The following is a 24,028-nucleotide window of genomic DNA, read 5'->3' as shown; positions in this document are numbered from 1 at the left end:
AATGCCTAAGTGATCACCCTGTATAAGATCTTCATCCGGCCCTGCCATGACCGGTAAATAAAGTGTTAAAATATCCCTGAATTGTGCGCAAGGACTATCCTAGTAGTGGATGTTGATCCAGCCGTGATTGCGTCGCAATCGGTAGAACGGCTCTCGAGTCCGCCCGATTAATAGAAGAACTTCTGAGAAGTGTGCCGTTTTCTAAGGGGCAACAGTTTTTTTTTTTTTTTGCTACGAACTTTAGTCCGTGTCTGATCACCCACGGATTATACACTACTGACGACCGAACGGCTCTCGTTAGTCTAGGTCCTAGGAGTTTGGCCCGCGTCTGATCGTGCACGAGCTTCTACCACTTGTCGGCCGTGCACAGGCCTAAAGGTTCACGCATCGACCAGCGCATTCGACGGCACAGTGAGCTTCTTCCCACTTTCTACGGTTCTCGGGACAGTTTCATTTCGACGACGGAACAACTGTTCTCGCGTCTACGGGGCGTTTTCGTTGTAACCACGACTGGTGCTTTAGTTCGCGGTATATCGAGGGGAAGACGGAGTAGAAGTTAAAGGGTTTCTTTCCGCGCCGACCAGTGGGTGACAGGTCGGTGGAGGGGAGGGGAGGGGAGGGGGGGGGGGAGTTGTTTCCTTTATCTAACGTTGAGACCTGTGGCAAGGGCTACCCCTCTGCTCATCGCTGATGGCCCCGACGGGATTAATCCACCGGGATTTAATTCCCAAAGGGAAGTACCGTGTAATCACTTTTAAATAATCGATCCAACAGCCGATCGATCCTGTTGGATACGTCGCGCCCCAGCAGATTACTTTAACCTCTTAAAGAGTAGAATCTCTACTGAATAGCGCTCTCGAATGGGATCTACGTCGACGACGTTTACTTTGTCGGAGTGTTTTTACGCGGGTATATAGTTTTGCTCGCGGTGTTTCGTTTGCCATTCGCGATTTACCATCTACGGTATCTCGTCTAGGTGCGTAAACGGGAAATAAGTCTTATCTATGTACGTGTATCTGTATTTAATTATCGTCATTTATCCCATATTTACTGTGTACTTATCGCATGATTATTATTACTTACGCGTATTATTTATGCAACTAACAGATAGGGGACACCATTCAAGTATTTATGTGGAAGTTAGATATATCTATATATACATTATATTCTATTTACATTATATTACATTTATATTATATTATTATATTACATTATATTGCATTACATTTATATTACATTACGACACCCATGTAGTTCTCACGCGAAACTTTGCCGAGCTTTCCAGCATTCGGCGACAAGCCCTGTTACGCCTGTATACAGGCGTTGCTTTTTAAGAGGTTAATCGGGATTACCGATTTAATTGTGTAGTACAGAGCAAGAAGCTTCCTCTACATCCATACACAGACCATACACACACGTGCACGTTTACAGGTTTCATAACACGCGCGCGCGAATAAAAGTCCGCCTTGACAGCCTCGAGTTTTCGTATTCGAATGTTTCTTATAATTCTGTAGATCAATGTTTCGTGAAAGCTTCAATCGCGCAGTTCTTCGTTGACTGTGTTGAATCGCGGCTACGTTGAATAGCAGCGATCTATCGAATTCGAATTGGATTTCGCGGTTAACTCGGACTGGAAAGGGACGGAACGATTGAAACGGAACTCTTTTCCCGAGGACACAACGATGGAATGAATGCTCGTTCCTGCTGCTTTCGTCGAAGCGTTCTTAAAATCGTCGCCTGTCGAACCTCCGAACTCGTTTCCAATTGAAACGCGAGCCGAGGATAGCGAAGCGACGAGTAGAGAATGCCTCGGGAACGCACACGAATAATAACCTTGCCGATGTACTTCTCCTAAACCCACGCATACTCACACGGAACACAGAACTACTGATCTCGCGCGTGCACCTCCGAGGAGAGGGACTCGCGTAACTAAGGCGAAGAGACTTTCAATCCACACTCCGTGTAGAATCGTAACCACACGCAACACAGAATACGTACACTACGGAGGAGACCATTCACGCACACGACGCACACACACACACACACACACATAAACAAATGATAATTTAACGAAAAAAAAGACGAACAAGAGGGAGAACGAAGAAGATATTTCTCGAGAACAGGTGCGCGCCATCACGATTGTTGATATAAATTGCGATCCATGATTATTACTATTTACGATATAATTATTATCTTGCATTGTCTAGTCATACGTTATTATTGTATAACTAACGATATTAATTATTAATTAACCTGTACTACCTAGTCGCATTATGTGTTGCATAAAATGGGAAAAAAAGAAACTATGAAAATTCCGAAGGCGAAAAAAGAAAGAGAGCGAGAGAGAGAGAGAGAGAGAGAGAGAGAGAGAGAGAGAGGGGGGGTGATAGAATGAGAGTGAGAGCGAGAGAGAATGAACGTGAGAACGCGCGCGCGAAAGAGAGAGAGAGAGAAAGGGGGGGGGGTAGAGGATGAGTGGGTAAAAGAGACGCGAGACGGTGATGATAAAAAGTAAACGAAATTTCGGTGATTACATTGCGAGGAACGACGACGACGACGACGACGACGACGACGACGACGACGTTGTGTGCGTGGGGCGATGATTACGATCGTGATAAGAACCGAATGATAAACTGGCAACAACAGTAGGCACAATATGTTCCCAAAAAAAAAAGAAAAAAAAATTATGAAGAAAAGAAACGATTTAGAATATAGCGTGAGAGGGGGAGAGAGTGAGATGAAGGCGCGCGGACCCGCCCGCGGCGCGCTCGTCGATCAAGATCCAGAATTCCGGGATGGATCCATTCGTCGAGATTCGGCTTGAACGTCGCCTTTCAGAGAGCGGATTCTAAAATTTAATATAATTAAGCATCTCGCGGGTGTGTGCGTGGAACGCGAACGGCACCGAGCGCCGCGCGCACAGCCGCCCGTCTCGCCTCGGTGATCGACCGAGAGCCGACAGCCGACGATTGTCGACGATCCGCGAATTGTTAAATCATATCCGCCCACGAGCCAAGCCAATAAGAGAAAGAGAGAGAGAGAGAGAGAGAGAGAGAGAGAGGGATAAGTATGTTTAAGGTGCTCTCTAAAAGGCATCGTTTCTTCCATCGACGAATCGGGATGGCGGTGACTGTGGAATCGGCGACGAGGGGCCACGGTCGCGTCGGCCGCTTGTGTAGTTAAGGAACAGAAAGTGAAAATGATGACGATGATGATGATGATAAAAAGAAAAAATGCGCAACGACTGTCACGGGACGCGCGCGCGTCATGCAATGGACGTGGCGCGCGCGTGCGTGCCGGTAGCAGGAAAAAAAAAGAACAAAACGAGTATTAAATATATGCGGGGGCCGTGGAGAGGAGGGGATCCCTTCCTTTATCCAAGAGAAATCTCGGTGGATCGCTCGGCAATCCGTCGACCTTTTTCCCCGTGTTCGGGGCGAACGAAAGATGTGAAACCGGAAAATGTGAAAACAGAGGAGGCACGTTTGATATCCATGATACCTCATACCCCCGGTTTCGGAGCACAGCCAATCTCATCTCCCGTTCAGAACAAAAGAAAATTCGTCTCGATATATCGTTTGACGCGCGTTGTCTCTTCTTCCTGTGAAATTCAACCTCCTCCCACCCTCCCTCCCTCCCTCCCACCCGAGGAGAGCTCGCGGGCCCTATATTGCAATATTTGTACTTTTCCATGTTGAAACCTCGATATACAATAAATTATATTAACAAACTTTGATCCCCGATTCTATCCTCCGCCTGGCCTCTTAGTGATGTCTTATTATTTTTTTGTAGATGGAGAGGGTAAATGAACGAAGGTTAGTTTTTACTTCACACAGAATCCGTTTATTTCTGTGCCAAAGTACAGCGGTGAAAGGTACTCCTTTGTCCTGTATTCTTCGCTTACAATCGATCACCGCGATGGAACAATTAACAGTAGACGTATTTTCGCAGAACGTCTATGATTCTTTAATTACGTAGAGATGTGCTTCGTTCGAGATCGAGTTCATTCTGTACAAGCTCCTCGAGAAGTCAAGATCGCGTACACTTGCTCCGTCGGTAGAACAGCCATCAAATAATTCATGGGAAATGTCTGTTACTTTTTATGGACCCCTTGCTTTTTCGGGGCGAATTCTAATCCCCTTATGTAGATCTTCTTAATCTGGTATTTTTCTGAAAATTGGTGAAATCTATGTAGAAAAAGGGGAGCGGAAGAAATTGGAAAATGTTTAAACACAGGGGGGCTTGAGACAACATTAAAAACAAATCACTTTTTTTTCATGTAGCGAATTAGCAAAAACTCACATGTGAGTAGCCGCATTGAATTAATTTTAAAATTGTCTCGACGTTTCTCAATTAATGATATTAGATGATATTTCACGGAAAAGGGGACCCCTGATAAATATTATATACGAGTCTACTACTTACCAGTGAGTAATTTGTACACGTATAAAATCTGATTTCCCTGAACCAAGACGCTGGGCGTTTTCTTTCCAGGTTCGTCGGTAATCGTTGCGCTCGCGCCGATATTCTGGCACTCCTTGCTGAACTCTTTCGAGTTTATGCCGAATGTCTCCAAGTTATTCACTAGCGTCACCTTCAATTCAAAAGTGTTCAGATTCTCGACGGCCTCGGACTCACCGGACGCGCCGCATGCTTATTCGCGGCTTCAGACATTTGTATCGGACTTTGTACCTTCTTACCGCCGGATCGGACGGTCACCCTCATATCGATGGGCTCCAGTTTACCCGTGTGCAATAGTTTGTTGCCCGCCAGCGTGACTTCGTGCATGTGCGTCATACGCCCGATGAACTTATTTATCCCGTCCTCCATCGTCACGGTCTCCTGGACCGCTTTGGTTTTCATGATACCCGCGAGTCGCGGGTTCAACCTTAATATCCTGCGGTAACAGAGCGCGCCATTAAACGATCGTGTTGCAAGGCAACAGGCGAGACGGAATTCATTAGAAGCTACCCACTTTCCGTCCTGCAGATTCTCCGCCTTCACGTATTCAGTGAAATACTTTCTGATCTCTGCTCTTCTCATAACGTCTCCTTTTCTGCAATCATCGTATGGGAGTGAAATGTACATATGTAATACCTATTACATAATACAGCAAAATGGTACATGACGTACAAAACAGTTGTCGACTTCTGCTCTGCACAGAAAATCATTCTCTTTGCAATTATCGTCTCGCGGTGAAGCCGGGGATCCCCACCGGGAAGCCAACCTATGCGCTATAACGGTTCCATAAGGATGTACATATCGAAGCCAGACTCGGGGGTTATTCGAATAAATTTTTATTAAACTTTATAATAAATTTTCATTCGAATAATGCCCAACTCTGATTGAAGCTAATTTTTTCAAACTTGGTATAGCATAGCTTAGCTTAGCTTTCAGGTGGATCCTCCCCACGGCTTCAAAACAGTGCGCCCCGAGCTTGGCATCGCATACTCACTCGTATCCAAATTTCGACAGCACTGGCACGACGTCCGCGGTCACTTTGTAACACTCCGAGACCACCGCCGTGTTCGAGGCGACCGGCTCTGGTCGCACAGCCTCTTCTAAAATGACCAACTCTCTTAAAAGGTGGTGATCGAACTGCAACAACGAATGTAATAATAATAATCGCACTGTAAGTAGCAAGTTCTAGTTATAGTTGAAAAAAGTAGATAGTACCTTAACTGACAATAAACTTTCAACACCCTTCGTAACCGAGGTATCGATAACGCCTTTCGCTTTCATTTCTGATAGAAAGACCGACAGCTTTTTATACCGAGACTTTTTTATATCTATATTTCTGTCAGGCGGACATGCAGCTATTAAATGGTTCTTGGAGAAATTGGATACTAGCATTGGTAAATCGGTGACCTTTACGGATGATTTACATGCTTTTAAGAAACAGTATTCTAATAAGTTATCCATTTCTGTTATGGGATCTATAGCATCCTCCGCCGCTCGATCGCCAATCACATTTTCTGTTTTAATTTCTTCCACATTTTTCTACAGAGGAAATGACATTAGCGACCAATCCGAAGCAGCTGTCTACCACGTGTGTTCATTGTACAATTACCTCACAGGATTCAGTTTCTAGCACGCAATCGCTGCAAATTTCCAAGTCGTTCGCTGCCTCGACAACTGGTTTGTCTGTAATTTCATTAATTCTGCTTAGATTTTCTAATTTATTACTGTCTGCGTAAATGCTTGGTGGTCCTAAGTTTGGTCTCATGGGTGGCTTTCCTAATTGACCCAGCGTATCACCCATTACATGTAAAATTTCTACACATTTCCCATGGCCGCCTGACATGTACATGTCCTCGCTAGACAGAGCGGTAATGCCGACAGCGATTGACGCCTATATATAAAAGGAATATTTATATTTCTTCGCACTGTAATGCGATACATCGTAATATAAAACTGAAGAAAACATATTGGACCTTATTATCATCCGTATTTATAGAAACAGGAGTGCCCTTCTTTAATTTGCCAAAAGAGTACAATGTTACGGGTTCCGCGACAACCACTCCGGGCAACATCAAATTTGCGCCTCCTGATAACTTTGACACAACTGGAGGACGCGTTGTAAAAATCCTCAACAAATTCGGATGATGCCACAGTGTATATATTGTCGGCAATATTGCCAGGTCCAGCGAATCAATTTGAAAGAAGACAGGTATTTTGGCGACACAGTACACTTTGCCTAATTGTCCATTATGCGTTATAACCTTCATAACGCTTATTGCTTCCTTCTTGGGAATTAGCAGCTGCGCCTCCTCCTCTGTCAGCAATGGATACGCCGCTAAAATTTCTTGGCATAGCTTTTTCCTAATCGTTGATAAGAGTAAAACGCAAGGGAAAAATAGATTATTCAAAGGATAAAGTAGCGTACAGAGTAATATTACGTATGCCACGAGTACTTAGATCGCACTAACCTTTCTGTTCCCCTCAGTTGATTATTTGCCTTAACTCTGAACGGTTTTATGAACATCTTGCCCTTATAAATATTCAGACAAATTTGCGTGATGAGAAATCGATCCTCGACGTAAAGTCACGCCAATCTCAGGAATCAGCTGACAGCCGGAACATGCAAGTTAACCAATCTTCTACTTAAGGGGGTAGACACGTCACGTGACCTGGCCGATTCGGCAGGTCGGTAATACAGCATTTTGTTCTGCACACAAATGGTAATACCGATAGATCGACGATTACCCGGTGAACGCGAGAGGGAGCTGTTTGCTATTTCTGTATTCTATTCTGAATAAGGAAAGAAATTCTCAGTTGTTCCGTTACACTTATAAAAATTTAAACGGAAAGTCGGCTGGTACTGTAAAGGTGGAAAATTCATTGTACATTTTAATTACTTGAACTTGACTCCAGGTATCAGGAGAACATGAAGCGAAAAAAGGTATTCTGAATTTCAGCTTCGAAGGCATCCTCGATTGTCTCTCCGAAGACGTTACTTTGTGCCATCTCTTTCGACGGCATGTTCTCTTGTTACAAATCCCAATTTTGTGCATTCTGAAAATTTTCGCCAGATTTTGGCCCAGGTATCAGGAGAACATGAAGCGAAGAGAGGTATTCTGAATTTCAGCTTCGAAGGCATCCTCGATTCTCTCTCCGAAGACGTTTCTTAGTGCCACCTCTTTCGACATCATGTTCTCCTGTTACATAGTCCAATTTTGTGCATTCTGAAAATTTTTGCCAGATCTTGGCCCAGGTATCAGGAGAACATGAAGCGAAGAGAGGTATTCTGAATTTCAGCTTCGAAGGCATCCTCGATTCTCTCTCCGAAGACGTTTCTTAGTGCCACCTCTTTCGACATCATGTTCTCCTGTTACAAAGTCCAATTTTGTGCATTCTGAAAATTTTTGCCAGATCTTGGCCCAGGTATCAGGAGAACATGAAGCGAAGAGAGGTATTCTGAATTTCAGCTTCGAAGGCATCTTCGATTCTCTCTCCGAAGACGTTTCTTAGTGCCACCTCTTTCGACATCATGTTCTCCTGTTACAAAGTCCAATTTTGTGCATTCTGAAAATTTTTGCCAGATCTTGGCCCAGGTATCAGGAGAACATGAAGCGAAGAGAGGTATTCTGAATTTCAGCTTCGAAGGCATCCTCGATTCTCTCTCCGAAGACGTTTCTTAGTGCCACCTCTTTCGACATCATGTTCTCCTGTTACAAAGCCCAATTTTGTGCATTCTGAAAATTTTTGCCAGATCTTGGCCCAGGTATCAGGAGAACATGAAGCGAAGAGAGGTATTCTGAATTTCAGCTTCGAAGGCATCCTCGATTCTCTCTCCGAAGACGTTTCTTAGTGCCACCTCTTTCGACATCATGTTCTCCTGTTACAAAGTCCAATTTTGTGCATTCTGAAAATTTTTGCCAGATCTTGGCCCAGGTATCAGGAGAACATGAAGCGAAGAGAGGTATTCTGAATTTCAGCTTCGAAGGCATCTTCGATTCTCTCTCCGAAGACGTTTCTTAGTGCCACCTCCTTCGACATCATGTTCTCCTGTTACAAAGTCCAATTTTGTGCATTCTGAAAATTTTTGCCAGATCTTGGCCCAGGTATCAGGAGAACATGAAGCGAAGAGAGGTATTCTGAATTTCAGCTTCGAAGGCATCCTCGATTCTCTCTCCGAAGACGTTTCTTAGTGCCACCTCTTTCGACATCATGTTCTCCTGTTACAAAGCCCAATTTTGTGCATTCTGAAAATTTTTGCCAGATCTTGGCCCAGGTATCAGGAGAACATGAAGCGAAGAGAGGTATTCTGAATATCAGCTTCGAAGGCATCCTCGATTCTCTCTCCGAAGACGTTTCTCAGTGCCACCTCTTTCGACATCATGTTCTCCTGTTACAAAGTCCAATTTTGTGCATTCTGAAAATTTTTGCCAGATCTTGGCCCAGGTATCAGGAGAACATGAAGCGAAGAGAGGTATTCTGAATTTCAGCTTCGAAGGCATCTTCGATTCTCTCTCCGAAGACGTTTCTTAGTGCCACCTCTTTCGACATCATGTTCTCCTGTTACAAAGTCCAATTTTGTGCATTCTGAAAATTTTTGCCAGATCTTGGCCCAGGTATCAGGAGAACATGAAGCGAAGAGAGGTATTCTGAATTTCAGCTTCGAAGGCATCCTCGATTCTCTCTCCGAAGACGTTTCTTAGTGCCACCTCTTTCGACATCATGTTCTCCTGTTACAAAGCCCAATTTTGTGCATTCTGAAAATTTTTGCCAGATCTTGGCCCAGGTATCAGGAGAACATGAAGCGAAGAGAGGTATTCTGAATATCAGCTTCGAAGGCATCCTCGATTCTCTCTCCGAAGACGTTTCTCAGTGCCACCTCTTTCGACATCATGTTCTCCTGTTACAAAGTCCAATTTTGTGCATTCTGAAAATTTTTGCCAGATCTTGGCCCAGGTATCAGGAGAACATGAAGCGAAGAGAGGTATTCTGAATTTCAGCTTCGAAGGCATCTTCGATTCTCTCTCCGAAGACGTTTCTTAGTGCCACCTCTTTCGACATCATGTTCTCCTGTTACAAAGTCCAATTTTGTGCATTCTGTAAATTTTTGCCAGATCTTGGCCCAGGTATCAGGAGAACATGAAGCGAAGAGAGGTATTCTGAATTTCAGCTTCGAAGGCATCCTCGATTCTCTCTCCGAAGACGTTTCTTAGTGCCACCTCTTTCGACATCATGTTCTCCTGTTACAAAGCCCAATTTTGTGCATTCTGAAAATTTTTGCCAGATCTTGGCCCAGGTATCAGGAGAACATGAAGCGAAGAGAGGTATTCTGAATTTCAGCTTCGAAGGCATCCTCGATTCTCTCTCCGAAGACGTTTCTTAGTGCCACCTCTTTCGACATCATGTTCTCCTGTTACAAAGTCCAATTTTGTGCATTCTGAAAATTTTTGCCAGATCTTGGCCCAGGTATCAGGAGAACATGAAGCGAAGAGAGGTATTCTGAATTTCAGCTTCGAAGGCATCTTCGATTCTCTCTCCGAAGACGTTTCTTAGTGCCACCTCCTTCGACATCATGTTCTCCTGTTACAAAGTCCAATTTTGTGCATTCTGAAAATTTTTGCCAGATCTTGGCCCAGGTATCAGGAGAACATGAAGCGAAGAGAGGTATTCTGAATTTCAGCTTCGAAGGCATCCTCGATTCTCTCTCCGAAGACGTTTCTTAGTGCCACCTCTTTCGACATCATGTTCTCCTGTTACAAAGCCCAATTTTGTGCATTCTGAAAATTTTTGCCAGATCTTGGCCCAGGTATCAGGAGAACATGAAGCGAAGAGAGGTATTCTGAATATCAGCTTCGAAGGCATCCTCGATTCTCTCTCCGAAGACGTTTCTCAGTGCCACCTCTTTCGACATCATGTTCTCCTGTTACAAAGTCCAATTTTGTGCATTCTGAAAATTTTTGCCAGATCTTGGCCCAGGTATCAGGAGAACATGAAGCGAAGAGAGGTATTCTGAATTTCAGCTTCGAAGGCATCTTCGATTCTCTCTCCGAAGACGTTTCTTAGTGCCACCTCTTTCGACATCATGTTCTCCTGTTACAAAGTCCAATTTTGTGCATTCTGAAAATTTTTGCCAGATCTTGGCCCAGGTATCAGGAGAACATGAAGCGAAGAGAGGTATTCTGAATTTCAGCTTCGAAGGCATCCTCGATTCTCTCTCCGAAGACGTTTCTTAGTGCCACCTCTTTCGACATCATGTTCTCCTGTTACAAAGCCCAATTTTGTGCATTCTGAAAATTTTTGCCAGATCTTGGCCCAGGTATCAGGAGAACATGAAGCGAAGAGAGGTATTCTGAATTTCAGCTTCGAAGGCATCCTCGATTCTCTCTCCGAAGACGTTTCTTAGTGCCACCTCTTTCGACATCATGTTCTCCTGTTACAAAGTCCAATTTTGTGCATTCTGAAAATTTTTGCCAGATCTTGGCCCAGGTATCAGGAGAACATGAAGCGAAGAGAGGTATTCTGAATATCAGCTTCGAAGGCATCCTCGATTCTCTCTCCGAAGACGTTTCTCAGTGCCACCTCTTTCGACATCATGTTCTCCTGTTACAAAGTCCAATTTTGTGCATTCTGAAAATTTTTGCCAGATCTTGGCCCAGGTATCAGGAGAACATGAAGCGAAGAGAGGTATTCTGAATTTCAGCTTCGAAGGCATCTTCGATTCTCTCTCCGAAGACGTTTCTTAGTGCCACCTCTTTCGACATCATGTTCTCCTGTTACAAAGTCCAATTTTGTGCATTCTGAAAATTTTTGCCAGATCTTGGCCCAGGTATCAGGAGAACATGAAGCGAAGAGAGGTATTCTGAATTTCAGCTTTGAAGGCATCCTCGATTCTCTCTCCGAAGACGTTTCTTAGTGCCACCTCTTTCGACATCATGTTCTCCTGTTACAAAGCCCAATTTTGTGCATTCTGAAAATTTTTGCCAGATCTTGGCCCAGGTATCAGGAGAACATGAAGCGAAGAGAGGTATTCTGAATTTCAGCTTCGAAGGCATCCTCGATTCTCTCTCCGAAGACGTTTCTTAGTGCCACCTCTTTCGACATCATGTTCTCCTGTTACAAAGCCCAATTTTGTGCATTCTGAAAATTTTTGCCAGATCTTGGCCCAGGTATCAGGAGAACATGAAGCGAAGATAGGTATTCTGAATTTCAGCTTCGAAGGCATCCTCGATTCTCTCTCCGAAGACGTTTCTTAGTGCCACCTCTTTCGACATCATGTTCTCCTGTTACAAAGTCCAATTTTGTGCATTCTGAAAATTTTTGCCAGATCTTGGCCCAGGTATCAGGAGAACATGAAGCGAAGAGAGGTATTCTGAATATCAGCTTCGAAGGCATCCTCGATTCTCTCTCCGAAGACGTTTCTCAGTGCCACCTCTTTCGACATCATGTTCTCCTGTTACAAAGTCCAATTTTGTGCATTCTGAAAATTTTTGCCAGATCTTGGCCCAGGTATCAGGAGAACATGAAGCGAAGAGAGGTATTCTGAATTTCAGCTTCGAAGGCATCTTCGATTCTCTCTCCGAAGACGTTTCTTAGTGCCACCTCTTTCGACATCATGTTCTCCTGTTACAAAGTCCAATTTTGTGCATTCTGAAAATTTTTGCCAGATCTTGGCCCAGGTATCAGGAGAACATGAAGCGAAGAGAGGTATTCTGAATTTCAGCTTCGAAGGCATCCTCGATTCTCTCTCCGAAGACGTTTCTTAGTGCCACCTCTTTCGACATCATGTTCTCCTGTTACAAAGCCCAATTTTGTGCATTCTGAAAATTTTTGCCAGATCTTGGCCCAGGTATCAGGAGAACATGAAGCGAAGAGAGGTATTCTGAATATCAGCTTCGAAGGCATCCTCGATTCTCTCTCCGAAGACGTTTCTCAGTGCCACCTCTTTCGACATCATGTTCTCCTGTTACAAAGTCCAATTTTGTGCATTCTGAAAATTTTTGCCAGATCTTGGCCCAGGTATCAGGAGAACATGAAGCGAAGAGAGGTATTCTGAATTTCAGCTTCGAAGGCATCCTCGATTCTCTCTCCGAAGACGTTTCTTAGTGCCACCTCTTTCGACATCATGTTCTCCTGTTACAAAGCCCAATTTTGTGCATTCTGAAAATTTTTGCCAGATCTTGGCCCAGGTATCAGGAGAACATGAAGCGAAGAGAGGTATTCTGAATATCAGCTTCGAAGGCATCCTCGATTCTCTCTCCGAAGACGTTTCTCAGTGCCACCTCTTTCGACATCATGTTCTCCTGTTACAAAGTCCAATTTTGTGCATTCTGAAAATTTTTGCCAGATCTTGGCCCAGGTATCAGGAGAACATGAAGCGAAGAGAGGTATTCTGAATTTCAGCTTCGAAGGCATCTTCGATTCTCTCTCCGAAGACGTTTCTTAGTGCCACCTCTTTCGACATCATGTTCTCCTGTTACAAAGTCCAATTTTGTGCATTCTGAAAATTTTTGCCAGATCTTGGCCCAGGTATCAGGAGAACATGAAGCGAAGAGAGGTATTCTGAATTTCAGCTTCGAAGGCATCCTCGATTCTCTCTCCGAAGACGTTTCTTAGTGCCACCTCTTTCGACATCATGTTCTCCTGTTACAAAGCCCAATTTTGTGCATTCTGAAAATTTTTGCCAGATCTTGGCCCAGGTATCAGGAGAACATGAAGCGAAGAGAGGTATTCTGAATATCAGCTTCGAAGGCATCCTCGATTCTCTCTCCGAAGACGTTTCTCAGTGCCACCTCTTTCGACATCATGTTCTCCTGTTACAAAGTCCAATTTTGTGCATTCTGAAAATTTTTGCCAGATCTTGGCCCAGGTATCAGGAGAACATGAAGCGAAGAGAGGTATTCTGAATTTCAGCTTCGAAGGCATCTTCGATTCTCTCTCCGAAGACGTTTCTTAGTGCCACCTCTTTCGACATCATGTTCTCCTGTTACAAAGTCCAATTTTGTGCATTCTGAAAATTTTTGCCAGATCTTGGCCCAGGTATCAGGAGAACATGAAGCGAAGAGAGGTATTCTGAATTTCAGCTTCGAAGGCATCTTCGATTCTCTCTCCGAAGACGTTTCTTAGTGCCACCTCTTTCGACATCATGTTCTCCTGTTACAAAGTCCAATTTTGTGCATTCTGAAAATTTTTGCCAGATCTTGGCCCAGGTATCAGGAGAACATGAAGCGAAGAGAGGTATTCTGAATTTCAGCTTCGAAGGCATCCTCGATTCTCTCTCCGAAGACGTTTCTTAGTGCCACCTCTTTCGACATCATGTTCTCCTGTTACAAAGCCCAATTTTGTGCATTCTGAAAATTTTTGCCAGATCTTGGCCCAGGTATCAGGAGAACATGAAGCGAAGAGAGGTATTCTGAATTTCAGCTTCGAAGGCATCTTCGATTCTCTCTCCGAAGACGTTTCTTAGTGCCACCTCTTTCGACATCATGTTCTCCTGTTACAAAGTCCAATTTTGTGCATTCTGAAAATTTTTGCCAGATCTTGGCCCAGGTATCAGGAGAACATGAAGCGAAGAGAGGTATTCTGAATATCAGCTTCGAAGGCATCCTCGATTCTCTCTCCGAAGACGTTTCTCAGTGCCACCTCTTTCGACATCATGTTCTCCTGTTACAAAGTCCAATTTTGTGCATTCTGAAAATTTTTGCCAGATCTTGGCCCAGGTATCAGGAGAACATGAAGCGAAGAGAGGTATTCTGAATATCAGCTTCGAAGGCATCCTCGATTCTCTCTCCGAAGACGTTTCTCAGTGCCACCTCTTTCGACATCATGTTCTCCTGTTACAAAGTCCAATTTTGTGCATTCTGAAAATTTTTGCCAGATCTTGGCCCAGGTATCAGGAGAACATGAAGCGAAGAGAGGTATTCTGAATTTCAGCTTCGAAGGCATCCTCGATTCTCTCTCCGAAGACGTTTCTTAGTGCCACCTCTTTCGACATCATGTTCTCCTGTTACAAAGCCCAATTTTGTGCATTCTGAAAATTTTTGCCAGATCTTGGCCCAGGTATCAGGAGAACATGAAGCGAAGAGAGGTATTCTGAATATCAGCTTCGAAGGCATCCTCGATTCTCTCTCCGAAGACGTTTCTCAGTGCCACCTCTTTCGACATCATGTTCTCCTGTTACAAAGTCCAATTTTGTGCATTCTGAAAATTTTTGCCAGATCTTGGCCCAGGTATCAGGAGAACATGAAGCGAAGAGAGGTATTCTGAATTTCAGCTTCGAAGGCATCTTCGATTCTCTCTCCGAAGACGTTTCTTAGTGCCACCTCTTTCGACATCATGTTCTCCTGTTACAAAGTCCAATTTTGTGCATTCTGAAAATTTTTGCCAGATCTTGGCCCAGGTATCAGGAGAACATGAAGCGAAGAGAGGTATTCTGAATTTCAGCTTCGAAGGCATCCTCGATTCTCTCTCCGAAGACGTTTCTTAGTGCCACCTCTTTCGACATCATGTTCTCCTGTTACAAAGCCCAATTTTGTGCATTCTGAAAATTTTTGCCAGATCTTGGCCCAGGTATCAGGAGAACATGAAGCGAAGAGAGGTATTCTGAATTTCAGCTTCGAAGGCATCTTCGATTCTCTCTCCGAAGACGTTTCTTAGTGCCACCTCTTTCGACATCATGTTCTCCTGTTACAAAGTCCAATTTTGTGCATTCTGAAAATTTTTGCCAGATCTTGGCCCAGGTATCAGGAGAACATGAAGCGAAGAGAGGTATTCTGAATTTCAGCTTCGAAGGCATCCTCGATTCTCTCTCCGAAGACGTTTCTTAGTGCCACCTCTTTCGACATCATGTTCTCCTGTTACAAAGCCCAATTTTGTGCATTCTGAAAATTTTTGCCAGATCTTGGCCCAGGTATCAGGAGAACATGAAGCGAAGAGAGGTATTCTGAATATCAGCTTCGAAGGCATCCTCGATTCTCTCTCCGAAGACGTTTCTCAGTGCCACCTCTTTCGACATCATGTTCTCCTGTTACAAAGTCCAATTTTGTGCATTCTGAAAATTTTTGCCAGATCTTGGCCCAGTTATCAGGAGAACATGAAGCGAAGAGAGGTATTCTGAATTTCAGCTTCGAAGGCATCTTCGATTCTCTCTCCGAAGACGTTTCTTAGTGCCACCTCTTTCGACATCATGTTCTCCTGTTACAAAGTCCAATTTTGTGCATTCTGAAAATTTTTGCCAGATCTTGGCCCAGGTATCAGGAGAACATGAAGCGAAGAGAGGTATTCTGAATTTCAGCTTCGAAGGCATCCTCGATTCTCTCTCCGAAGACGTTTCTCAGTGCCACCTCTTTCGACATCATGTTCTCCTGTTACAAAGCCCAATTTTGTGCATTCTGAAAATTTTTGCCAGATCTTGGCCCAGGTATCAGGAGAACATGAAGCGAAGAGAGGTATTCTGAATATCAGCTTCGAAGGCATCCTCGATTCTCTCTCCGAAGACGTTTCTCAGTGCCACCTCTTTCGACATCATGTTCTCCTGTTACAAAGTCCAATTTTGTGCATTCTGAAAATTTTTGCCAGATCTTGGCCCAGGTATCAGGAGAACATGAAGCGAAGAGAGGTATTCTGAATTTCAGCTTCGAAGGCATCTTCGATTCTCTCTCCGAAGACGTTTCTTAGTGCCACCTCTTTCGACATCATGTTCTCCTGTTACAAAGTCCAATTTTGTGCATTCTGAAAATTTTTGCCAGATCTTGGCCCAGGTATCAGGAGAACATGAAGCGAAGAGAGGTATTCTGAATTTCAGCTTCGAAGGCATCCTCGATTCTCTCTCCGAAGACGTTTCTTAGTGCCACCTCTTTCGACATCATGTTCTCCTGTTACAAAGTCCAATTTTGTGCATTCTGAAAATTTTTGCCAGATCTTGGCCCAGGTATCAGGAGAACATGAAGCGAAGAGAGGTATTCTGAATTTCAGCTTCGAAGGCATCTTCGATTCTCTCTCCGAAGACGTTTCTTAGTGCCACCTCTTTCGACATCATGTTCTCCTGTTACAAAGTCCAATTTTGTGCATTCTGAAAATTTTTGCCAGATCTTGGCCCAGGTATCAGGAGAACATGAAGCGAAGAGAGGTATTCTGAATTTCAGCTTCGAAGGCATCCTCGATTCTCTCTCCGAAGACGTTTCTTAGTGCCACCTCTTTCGACATCATGTTCTCCTGTTACAAAGCCCAATTTTGTGCATTCTGAAAATTTTTGCCAGATCTTGGCCCAGGTATCAGGAGAACATGAAGCGAAGAGAGGTATTCTGAATATCAGCTTCGAAGGCATCCTCGATTCTCTCTCCGAAGACGTTTCTCAGTGCCACCTCTTTCGACATCATGTTCTCCTGTTACAAAGTCCAATTTTGTGCATTCTGAAAATTTTTGCCAGATCTTGGCCCAGTTATCAGGAGAACATGAAGCGAAGAGAGGTATTCTGAATTTCAGCTTCGAAGGCATCTTCGATTCTCTCTCCGAAGACGTTTCTTAGTGCCACCTCTTTCGACATCATGTTCTCCTGTTACAAAGTCCAATTTTGTGCATTCTGAAAATTTTTGCCAGATCTTGGCCCAGGTATCAGGAGAACATGAAGCGAAGAGAGGTATTCTGAATTTCAGCTTCGAAGGCATCCTCGATTCTCTCTCCGAAGACGTTTCTCAGTGCCACCTCTTTCGACATCATGTTCTCCTGTTACAAAGCCCAATTTTGTGCATTCTGAAAATTTTTGCCAGATCTTGGCCCAGGTATCAGGAGAACATGAAGCGAAGAGAGGTATTCTGAATATCAGCTTCGAAGGCATCCTCGATTCTCTCTCCGAAGACGTTTCTCAGTGCCACCTCTTTCGACATCATGTTCTCCTGTTACAAAGTCCAATTTTGTGCATTCTGAAAATTTTTGCCAGATCTTGGCCCAGGTATCAGGAGAACATGAAGCGAAGAGAGGTATTCTGAATTTCAGCTTCGAAGGCATCTTCGATTCTCTCTCCGAAGACGTTTCTTAGTGCCACCTCTTTCGACATCATGTTCTCCTGTTACAAAGTCCAATTTTGTGCATTCTGAAAATTTTTGCCAGATCTTGGCCCAGGTATCAGGAGAACATGAAGCGAAGAGAGGTATTCTGAATTTCAGCTTCGAAGGCATCCTCGATTCTCTCTCCGAAGACGTTTCTTAGTGCCACCTCTTTCGACATCATGTTCTCCTGTTACAAAGTCCAATTTTGTGCATTCTGAAAATTTTTGCCAGATCTTGGCCCAGGTATCAGGAGAACATGAAGCGAAGAGAGGTATTCTGAATTTCAGCTTCGAAGGCATCCTCGATTCTCTCTCCGAAGACGTTTCTTAGTGCCACCTCTTTCGACATCATGTTCTCTTGTTACAAAGCCCAATCTTGTGCATTCTGATAATTTTTGCCAGATCTTGGCCCAGGTATCAGGAGAACATGAAGCGAAAAGAGGTATTCTGAATTTCAGCTTCGAAGGCCTCGCCTTAAAGATGCAAATAAGAGGCGCTAAGAGCTTGGTTTTCAATTTAAAAATCTGAAAAAAATTCAGGACAATAGTAACAATCATACGTACTTACAGTAAAAATATAATTATAGTGCCAAGCCTGCTTCGATACACAATCGGCATTTTTCCGCATTTTTTGGCGTTTTTTATGTTTCACAGCTTGGTTTTTCAATTTAAAAATCTGAAAAAAATTCAGGATAATAGTAACAATCATACGTACTTACAGTAAAAATATAATTATAGTGCCAAGCCTGCTTCGATACACAATCGGCATTTTTCAGCATTTTTTGGCGTTTTTTATGTTTCACAGCTTGGTTTTTCAATTTAAAAATCTGAAAAAAATTCAGGATAATAGTAACAATCATACGTACTTACAGTAAAAATATAATTATAGTGCCAAGCCTGCTTCGATACACAATCGGCATTTTTCAGCATTTTTTGGCGTTTTTTATTTTTCACAGCTTGGTTTTCCAATTTAAAAATCTGAAAAAAATTCAGGACAATAGTAACAATCATACGTACTTACAGTAAAAATATAATTATAGTGCCAAGCCTGCTTCGATACACAATCGGCATTTTTCCGCATTTTTTGGCGTTTTTTATTTTTCACAGCTTGGTTTTTCAATTTAAAAATCTGAAAAAAATTCAGGATAATAGTAACAATCATACGTACTTACAGTAAAAATATAATTATAGTGCCAAGCTTGCTTCGATACACAATCGGCATTTTTCAGCATTTTTTGGCGTTTTTTATTTTTCACAGCTTGGTTTTTCAATTTAAAAATCTGAAAAAAAGTTCAGGACAATAGTAACAATCATACGTACTTACAGTAAAAATATAATTATAGTGCCAAGCCTGCTTCGATACACAATCGGCATTTTTCAGCATTTTTTGGCGTTTTATATTTTTCACAGCTTGGTTTTTCAATTTAAAAATCTGAAAAAAATTCAGGATAATAGTAACAATCATACGTACTTCCAGTAAAAATATAATTATAGCGCCAAGCCTGCTTCGATACACAATCGGCATTTTTCCGCATTTTTTGGCGTTTTATATTTTTCACAGCTTGGTTTTTCAATTTAAAAATCTGAAAAAAATTCAGGACAATAGTAACAATCATACGTACTTACAGTAAAAATATAATTATAGTGCCAAGCCTGCTTCGATACACAATCGGCATTTTTCCGCATTTTTTGGCGTTTTTTATGTTTCACAGCTTGGTTTTTCAATTTAAAAATCTGAAAAAAATTCAGGATAATAGTAACAATCATACGTACTTACAGTAAAAATATAATTATAGTGCCAAGCCTGCTTCGATACACAATCGGCATTTTTCAGCATTTTTTGGCGTTTTTTATGTTTCACAGCTTGGTTTTTCAATTTAAAAATCTGAAAAAAATTCAGGATAATAGTAACAATCATACGTACTTACAGTAAAAATATAATTATAGTGCCAAGCCTGCTTCGATACACAATCGGCATTTTTCAGCATTTTTTGGCGTTTTTTATTTTTCACAGCTTGGTTTTCCAATTTAAAAATCTGAAAAAAATTCAGGACAATAGTAACAATCATACGTACTTACAGTAAAAATATAATTATAGTGCCAAGCCTGCTTCGATACACAATCGGCATTTTTCCGCATTTTTTGGCGTTTTTTATTTTTCACAGCTTGGTTTTTCAATTTAAAAATCTGAAAAAAATTCAGGATAATAGTAACAATCATACGTACTTACAGTAAAAATATAATTATAGTGCCAAGCTTGCTTCGATACACAATCGGCATTTTTCAGCATTTTTTGGCGTTTTTTATTTTTCACAGCTTGGTTTTTCAATTTAAAAATCTGAAAAAAAGTTCAGGACAATAGTAACAATCATACGTACTTACAGTAAAAATATAATTATAGTGCCAAGCCTGCTTCGATACACAATCGGCATTTTTCAGCATTTTTTGGCGTTTTATATTTTTCACAGCTTGGTTTTTCAATTTAAAAATCTGAAAAAAATTCAGGATAATAGTAACAATCATACGTACTTACAGTAAAAATATAATTATAGTGCCAAGCCTGCTTCGATACACAATCGGCATTTTTCAGCATTTTTTGGCGTTTTTTATTTTTCACAGCTTGGTTTTCCAATTTAAAAATCTGAAAAAAATTCAGGACAATAGTAACAATCATACGTACTTACAGTAAAAATATAATTATAGTGCCAAGCCTGCTTCGATACACTATCGGCATTTTTCCGCATTTTTTGGCGTTTTTTATTTTTCACAGCTTGGTTTTTCAATTTAAAAATCTGAAAAAAATTCAGGACAATAGTAACAATCATACGTACTTACAGTAAAAATATAATTATAGCGCCAAGCCTGCTTCGATACACAATCGGCATTTTTCCGCATTTTTTGGCGTTTTATATTTTTCACAGCTTGGTTTTTCAATTTAAAAATCTGAAAAAAATTCAGGACAATAGTAACAATCATACGTACTTACAGTAAAAATATAATTATAGTGCCAAGCCTGCTTCGATACACAATCGGCATTTTTCCGCATTTTTTGGCGTTTTTTATTTTTCACAGCTTGGTTTTCCAATTTAAAAATCTGAAAAAAAATTCAGGACAATAGTAACAATCATACGTACTTACAGTAAAAATATAATTATAGTGCCAAGCCTGCTTCGATACACAATCGGCATTTTTCCGCATTTTTTGGCGTTTTTTATTTTTCACAGCTTGGTTTTTCAATTTAAAAATCTGAAAAAAATTCAGGACAATAGTAACAATCATACGTACTTACAGTAAAAATATAATTATAGCGCCAAGCCTGCTTCGATACACAATCGGCATTTTTCCGCATTTTTTGGCGTTTTATATTTTTCACAGCTTGGTTTTTCAATTTAAAAATCTGAAAAAAATTCAGGACAATAGTAACAATCATACGTACTTACAGTAAAAATATAATTATAGTGCCAAGCCTGCTTCGATACACAATCGGCATTTTTCCGCATTTTTTGGCGTTTTTTATTTTTCACAGCTTGGTTTTTCAATTTAAAAATCTGAAACAATTTTCTAATATGTGCCCCGATAACAGAAATGCGTCTGATTTTTTTCAAAATTTTTCATCCCCTAGTATAGGAGAAATTCGGCAAAAACCTGATTTCCTATTTTTGCCATCTCTTTCGACATCATGTTCTCCTGTTACAAAGCCCAATTTTGTGCATTCTGAAAATTTTTGCCAGATCTTGGCCCAGGTATCAGGAGAACATGAAGCGAAGAGAGGTATTCTGAATTTCAGCTTCGAAGGCATCCTCGATTCTCTCTCCGAAGACGTTTCTTAGTGCCACCTCTTTCGACATCATGTTCTCCTGTTACAAAGTCCAATTTTGTGCATACTGAAAATTTTTGCCAGATCTTGGCCCAGGTATCAGGAGAACATGAAGCGAAGAGAGGTATTCTGAATTTCAGCTTTGAAGGCATCTTCGATTTTCTCTCCGAAGACGTTTCTTAGTGCCACCTCTTTCGACATCATGTTCTCCTGTTACAAAGCCCAATTTTGTGCATTCTGAAAATTTTTGCCAGATCTTGGCCCAGGTATCAGGAGAACATGAAGCGAAAAGAGGTATTCTGAATTTCAGCTTCGAAGGCCTCGCCTTAAAGATGCAAATAAGAGGCGCTAAGAGCTTGGTTTTCAATTTAAAAATCTGAAAAAATTTAGGACAATAGTAACAATCATACGTACTTACAGTAAAAATATAATTATAGTGCCAAGCCTGCTTCGATACACAATCGGCATTTTTCAGCATTTTTTGGCGTTTTTTATTTTTCACAGCTTGGTTTTCCAATTTAAAAATCTGAAAAAAATTCAGGACAATAGTAACAATCATACGTACTTACAGTAAAAATATAATTATAGTGCCAAGCCTGCTTCGATACACAATCGGCATTTTTCCGCATTTTTTGGCGTTTTTTATTTTTCACAGCTTGGTTTTTCAATTTAAAAATCTGAAAAAAATTCAGGACAATAGTAACAATCATACGTACTTACAGTAAAAATATAATTATAGCGCCAAGCCTGCTTCGATACACAATCGGCATTTTTCCGCATTTTTTGGCGTTTTATATTTTTCACAGCTTGGTTTTTCAATTTAAAAATCTGAAAAAAATTCAGGACAATAGTAACAATCATACGTACTTACAGTAAAAATATAATTATAGTGCCAAGCCTGCTTCGATACACAATCGGCATTTTTCCGCATTTTTTGGCGTTTTTTATTTTTCACAGCTTGGTTTTTCAATTTAAAAATCTGAAACAATTTTCTAATATGTGCCCCGATAACAGAAATGCGTCTGATTTTTTTCAAAATTTTTCATCCCCTAGTATAGGAGAAATTCGGCAAAAACCTGATTTCCTATTTTTGCCATCTCTTTCGACATCATGTTCTCCTGTTACAAAGCCCAATTTTGTGCATTCTGAAAATTTTTGCCAGATCTTGGCCCAGGTATCAGGAGAACATGAAGCGAAAAGAGGTATTCTGAATTTCAGCTTCGAAGGCATCCTCGATTCTCTCTCCGAAGACGTTTCTCAGTGCCACCTCTTTCGACATCATGTTCTCCTGTTACAAAGTCCAATTTTGTGCATTCTGAAAATTTTTGCCAGATCTTAGCCCAGGTATCAGGAGAACATGAAGCGAAGAGAGGTATTCTGAATTTCAGCTTCGAAGGCATCCTCGATTCTCTCTCCGAAGACGTTTCTTAGTGCCACCTCTTTCGAAATCATGTTCTCCTGTTACAAAGCCCAATTTTGTGCATTCTGAAAATTTTTGCCAGATCTTGGCCCAGGTATCAGGAGAACATGAAGTGGAAAGAGGTATACTAAATTTCAGCTTCGAAGGCCTCGCCTTAAAGTTGCAAATAAGAGGCGCTCCAAAGTTCTGAGTCTCTTCGTTAAACAGTCACTGTCTCGAAACATCTGTGCCACTTCTCGCTCTTTGATTTGCTCTCCGGAGACGTTACTGGATGAAAATAGTCTTGGAAAAATGTGACAATAAATAAAAAAAATTTAAAGTCTTCCTATATCTACCGCGAATTACTTTTTTATTCCTGTTACTTTAAAAATAAATATAATATTGAAGTGAGATTATTTCCAGTATTATTCCTTTCATTCATTTTTATATAATATCATTCCGTATAGTATGTCCTCCTCTGTACTTGGTTACAATAGCATGTCCAACTTCCAAGCATTATTGTCGAGGTATTATTATAATTTTGCAGATTCTAACTTATACTACTAATTACATACTTTCAGTGATACCTATATTACAATAATGCAAAAAGTATTTAAGTAATTATATAGTACCATTGAATGTTTGAACCTGTTTTTCTCAAAAACGCTAAAAGTGGACATACAATATATGTGCACTAATTGTAAGCCATCGATGTACAATAGGAATTTTTTTTTTAATGTAGGTTAATCTGTTGTTGTTCTAACTGCCTGAATTACTATGACATAAATACGACAGCGATTTCAACCTAACAAATTTCATTTTCTGGGGACATTCCCTCATCTATTTTCCCTTTTCACTTAGAATTCCTTACTGCTAACGTAGAATATTGTAGCATAAGCACATCTCAAGTAATTAAAATGTACAATGAATTTTCTACGTTTACAGTACCAGCCGACTTTCCGTTTAAATTTTTATAAGTATAACGGAACAGCTTAGGATTTCTTTCCTTATTCAGAATAGAATACAGAAATAGCAAACAGCTCCCTCTCGAGTTCACCGGGTAATCGTCGATCTATCGGTATTACCATTTCTGTGCAGAAAAAAATGCTGTAATACCGACCTGCCGAATCGGCCAGGTCACGTGACGTGTCTACCCCCTTAAGTATATATATTATTAAACTCCGTGACTATCAGTAAGGACTTTTCAGATTATATAGAAGTCTTCATTCCTTGACGGTGGCGTATTTGGACGTATTCGTAGGTATTGTCACGACGATTCAAGCATCGACGAACTAGGGTAGATGTCCCAATTA

At 41.3% G+C, this 24,028-nt stretch overlaps 1 protein-coding gene across 2 annotated transcripts; it reads right to left on the bottom strand.

Annotated features, from left to right (window-relative positions):
- Nucleotides 1-3,820: 3,820 nt before the first annotated feature.
- On the bottom strand, nucleotides 3,821-23,961 carry Eif2d (eukaryotic translation initiation factor 2D). 2 transcript variants are annotated; one of them, XM_076812883.1, is made up of 10 exons: nucleotides 23,885-23,961; nucleotides 6,930-7,107; nucleotides 6,435-6,822; nucleotides 6,071-6,352; nucleotides 5,677-6,000; nucleotides 5,456-5,598; nucleotides 4,976-5,056; nucleotides 4,693-4,897; nucleotides 4,426-4,594; nucleotides 3,821-4,170 (listed from the first exon to the last, which is right to left on the bottom strand). In XM_076812883.1, exons 2-10 carry the CDS (start codon nucleotides 6,983-6,985, stop codon nucleotides 4,094-4,096), a joined length of 1,725 nt encoding a protein of 574 aa, XP_076668998.1. In that variant the 5' UTR covers nucleotides 6,986-7,107; nucleotides 23,885-23,961; the 3' UTR covers nucleotides 3,821-4,093. The 2 variants fall into 2 exon arrangements, with proteins under 2 accessions (XP_076668998.1, XP_076668997.1); XM_076812882.1 differs by lacking the exon at nucleotides 23,885-23,961 and having other exon boundaries at nucleotides 6,930-7,124.
- Between the last annotated feature and the right edge of the window lie 67 nt (nucleotides 23,962-24,028).

This window comes from Andrena cerasifolii, chromosome 5 (assembly GCF_050908995.1).
Source record: "Andrena cerasifolii isolate SP2316 chromosome 5, iyAndCera1_principal, whole genome shotgun sequence".
Lineage (NCBI taxonomy): Eukaryota > Metazoa > Arthropoda > Insecta > Hymenoptera > Andrenidae > Andrena > Andrena cerasifolii.
This window is presented reverse-complemented; position numbering and strand designations above follow the sequence as displayed.

Excerpts from the sequence above, each read along its gene's own strand:
- Eif2d (XM_076812883.1), bottom strand. The coding sequence starts at position 6,985 with ATGTTCATAAAACCGTTCAGAGTTAAGGCAAATAATCAACTGAGGGGA. Across the intron at positions 4,898-4,975 it reads GAGAATCTGCAGGACGGAAA|GATATTAAGGTTGAACCCGC; the intron begins GTGGGTAGCTTC and ends CTGTTACCGCAG. Across the intron at positions 4,595-4,692 it reads TCCGATCCGGCGGTAAGAAG|GTGACGCTAGTGAATAACTT; the intron begins GTACAAAGTCCG and ends TTTGAATTGAAG.